The following is a 3331-nucleotide window of genomic DNA, read 5'->3' on the forward strand; positions in this document are numbered from 1 at the left end:
TTTATGACATTCTCTTGAAATCGTTTAAGACATTTGAGAGATGAAAACAAACCCATTCTTATAAGCAGGATGTTTTGAAGGTTTGAAATTTAAAAAAGGTTTTTTACAAATTAATCTCAAGACATAATCCATTCTCCACACATCGAGTCAACCCTAGTTGTCGAATCTAGTTGTTGGATCAAAACATTCAAAACCACAGGCAATAGGGGGACTGTATTAAATAATTAAATAGGAAGATAAAATATTTGGCAAAACATTTTTTAGTCAGCCCAGGTGACTCTTCAAATCGGTTCGACGATTTTTTTCCCGCTGGTCGTCGTTAAGACTTTAAGTTTTAATTCCGATTTCGGATTATTTTCGGGAAACAGGATTTCGGAATTACTTAGCGCGCGAAAATAATTTTTTCTTAGTAAGATAAAATAGGACGAGAAAAACACATAACATAAACAGACGCGTACAATTAATAATAAGAAAAAAAGAAAAAATATTATTTTTTGCGTCATATTCAATAGTTAATAAAAGATACTTTTGCATTGTAAATAAACAAAGAGAACTAACTAATTATAGAGAAAGTGAATATTAAAGAAATTACTTTTCTTTGAATAATGTAAAGTTGTATACTACTTGTAGAAATTCTTCTATTTGGGTCTTTTATTTTATTGTCATGACAAGACACCCGTCGAGTGTTTTTTTTTATAATCTGATATCTCTGATATAAACTAGACAGGTTCGAGCTGTGAGTCCATTTTTAACAGTTGAACAAGCGCAGGACTCACTCACTGAATAAAAATGAGTAAACGACTGGACAATAAAAAATCGCGCTTTTTTCTGAGGCAGTTTGAAAAGAGAAACTAAAACAAACTTTTATTGGCTAATTCATCAACTGTCATTTTGAGGAGCGAAATTCAAATTCAATACAGCAATGGTATTAATTTGTTTCACCGACTTCTGCTTTGGACGGATCCCACTATGCACCACTACTTTTTCGTCTGAACGTTTCAAGTAAATAGATACACTCTTTCAAGCTTTTCAGATTTTAACAAAGCTTCTTACTTGTACTTCTAAGCAGCCTTCTAAGCCTTTTGGCCTGACTTTCCAGCGCAGCTGGTTTATTATAATATAAAGAAAATAGATAAGTACACCCCTGTCTCGACTATACGTGCAGAATTTTGAATTACAGATAAAATTACCCTAGCCCAAAATTGATAGCTTATTGACGTCTAACGCCATATCGTTTGTTTGAATGATAATCTTTAAGGTCGATGAGGGGAAAGCCTTTTGCAGAGAGAAAAACTTTGCAATTTTCACGAGTTTTGGATAAAGTTAATTCTCGAATGCAAAAATTTCGCGAGAAGTCCGATTCATTTTGTGCATTCCTCTATCAATTTTCGTTCCCTATCCATAATTTCAGCCAGATTGCTTTCAGTCAGCTTTGGATAGTAAGTATATTTGAAAGTATCCCGGAGAGTACTTCCATCACCCATCCCATCTTCAAGCTGCTGCTCTCTCAAAAGGATTGGAACTAGTTCACCTTTGTACAGTTTCAAATAGTAATCCCATGTTTTCTCTGTTTCAGCATATGTGTAACGCCATTTCCAATGTTGTTTTCGGTTACCGGTATTTTGACCATTCAAGATGGCGTCACGTTTGATACTTTGTTTGACTAGTTGTTCGACGTCCTCTCTTATGACGTTTTCTTTTGTGAAACATTTTTGTTGATCTCTCCTATTGAACTATAGAAGAATAACATGTTTATAATCTCTGACATCTTATTATAGATCACTTTTCCAGTGAGGGTTAATTTTTTTGGTAGTATTCCCACCGAAGACGATTTTTGGCTAAATTTTCCAGCCGTTTTGGAGCCACAACCTGGTCTAAGACACTGGTTGTTCTAGGTATATAATAGCTTTTTGAAATAATTTTAAGTTTATGCTACGCCTGATAAACCTAGGGGGTCGTCCTATTCGATAGGTGAAAAGTGTTACTTGGGTTAGAAAAATAGAACGTATGGGTATTAAGTTTATGCCAAAACTTACGAAAAAAGGAACCCTGAAAAACGATTGAAAATCAAGAAATTTTAAAATCTTCAAACTTACTTTGGTAAAGCCGCCTTGGCCATTCGGTTCATACAAAACCCGATCAAAATAACTCGAATATGTCCCTGATTTTAATTCTTCACGATAGTATTTCCCATTCTGTAGTTTATACGAAAAAACTGACGTCAAATCTGTGTTACTGTCATCACAATGTGAACAATCATAAAACCGTTCATGGCTCCACGTCAAAACACCATGGTCAATCATTGATAAAGGCTTGATATCTTTGATACAAATCTCTTCAGCTTGATCACAGTCTTCACCTTTGAAGCAATGACATCGTTCACCAGAAGGGCAATGAAACATCCCACCAAAATCATGGCTATATTTTCGTTTGTTCCAAATACAATGATAATAGGATGTTTGATTGTCAGAGCAAACGTAATTGGATACATAGTATTGCCCATTCCATTCACATCGAAAAGCACCATTAAAACCATTGGTGAAACATATTAATGATGATATGGTTATCAAGGAAATAATGAACATTTTCACTGACATATGGTTGTTATCAATAGCCTTGGTAGATCCTCTATGGATCGAGTTCTCTCTTAAGAAAAATCCTACTCCCTGCTTTCCTCACCATAAAATATAGTTGATATGCAATCCGTTAAAAATTCTATATGGTTGACCACATTATATTACTTTATAAGACCTCATTACATTAATATGGATTGTGTGATAATACATAAGGCCTGTAACCAAACTATTATATGGCACATAATGTTTCAACACCCATACAACATTATATCGATGTTATATACCTTGTTGGGAACCAAACTTTTCGATTTGACAAAATTATGTTACGTAATTGTTACTGTCTGCATGGTTTTGGCACCTTATAATAAAGGGGCTTTTCCGAAACCCTATACGTTCTAAACGTTACAATATGATGGTTAAAACTTATAAAAACGTTTAAAAAATTGAAATATTTCTCGAAGGGTCTCGATTTTTGTATTTCCAAAGGAGGCCCCAAGCTGTTTTCGTTATGGCGTGATTGGTGTTTTTTTAAGTGCGTGATTTTAAGATTTTTAAGTGCGTGATTGCGTGATCGGAGGAACCAACGTGACCCGAGGGGGGGGGGCACTTAGGCAAAAATAGGTACGGGGACGTGCCGCTGGTCAGGGTACCCTTTTCAGTGTTGCAGAATTACTGACAGGGTATCTAAAATCGAAAAATCCTGATCTGACAGGGGCGCAATTTTATGATGTGTGTCTGATAGGGTCTGTTTTTGC

General features: G+C 35.2%; 1 protein-coding gene across 1 annotated transcript; it reads right to left on the minus strand.

Moving 5' to 3' along the window:
- Nucleotides 1–613: 613 nt before the first annotated feature.
- Nucleotides 614–2690, minus strand: LOC136812527 (uncharacterized). The gene is made up of 2 exons (XM_067069055.1): nucleotides 2097–2690; nucleotides 614–1733 (listed from the first exon to the last, which is right to left on the minus strand). The coding sequence occupies exons 1-2, from the start codon at nucleotides 2595–2597 to the stop codon at nucleotides 1362–1364; spliced, it is 873 nt and encodes a 290-aa protein (XP_066925156.1). The 5' UTR covers nucleotides 2598–2690; the 3' UTR covers nucleotides 614–1361.
- Between the last annotated feature and the right edge of the window lie 641 nt (nucleotides 2691–3331).

The sequence above is a fragment of the Clytia hemisphaerica genome, unplaced genomic scaffold, assembly GCF_902728285.1.
Source record: "Clytia hemisphaerica strain Z4C2 unplaced genomic scaffold, Clytia hemisphaerica genome assembly, whole genome shotgun sequence".
Classification (NCBI taxonomy): Eukaryota; Metazoa; Cnidaria; class Hydrozoa; order Leptothecata; family Clytiidae; genus Clytia; species Clytia hemisphaerica.

Excerpts from the sequence above, each read along its gene's own strand:
- LOC136812527 (XM_067069055.1), bottom strand. The coding sequence starts at position 2,597 with ATGTCAGTGAAAATGTTCATTATTTCCTTGATAACCATATCATCATTA. Across the intron at positions 1,734-2,096 it reads GCCAAGGCGGCTTTACCAAA|TTCAATAGGAGAGATCAACA; the intron begins GTAAGTTTGAAG and ends ATTCTTCTATAG.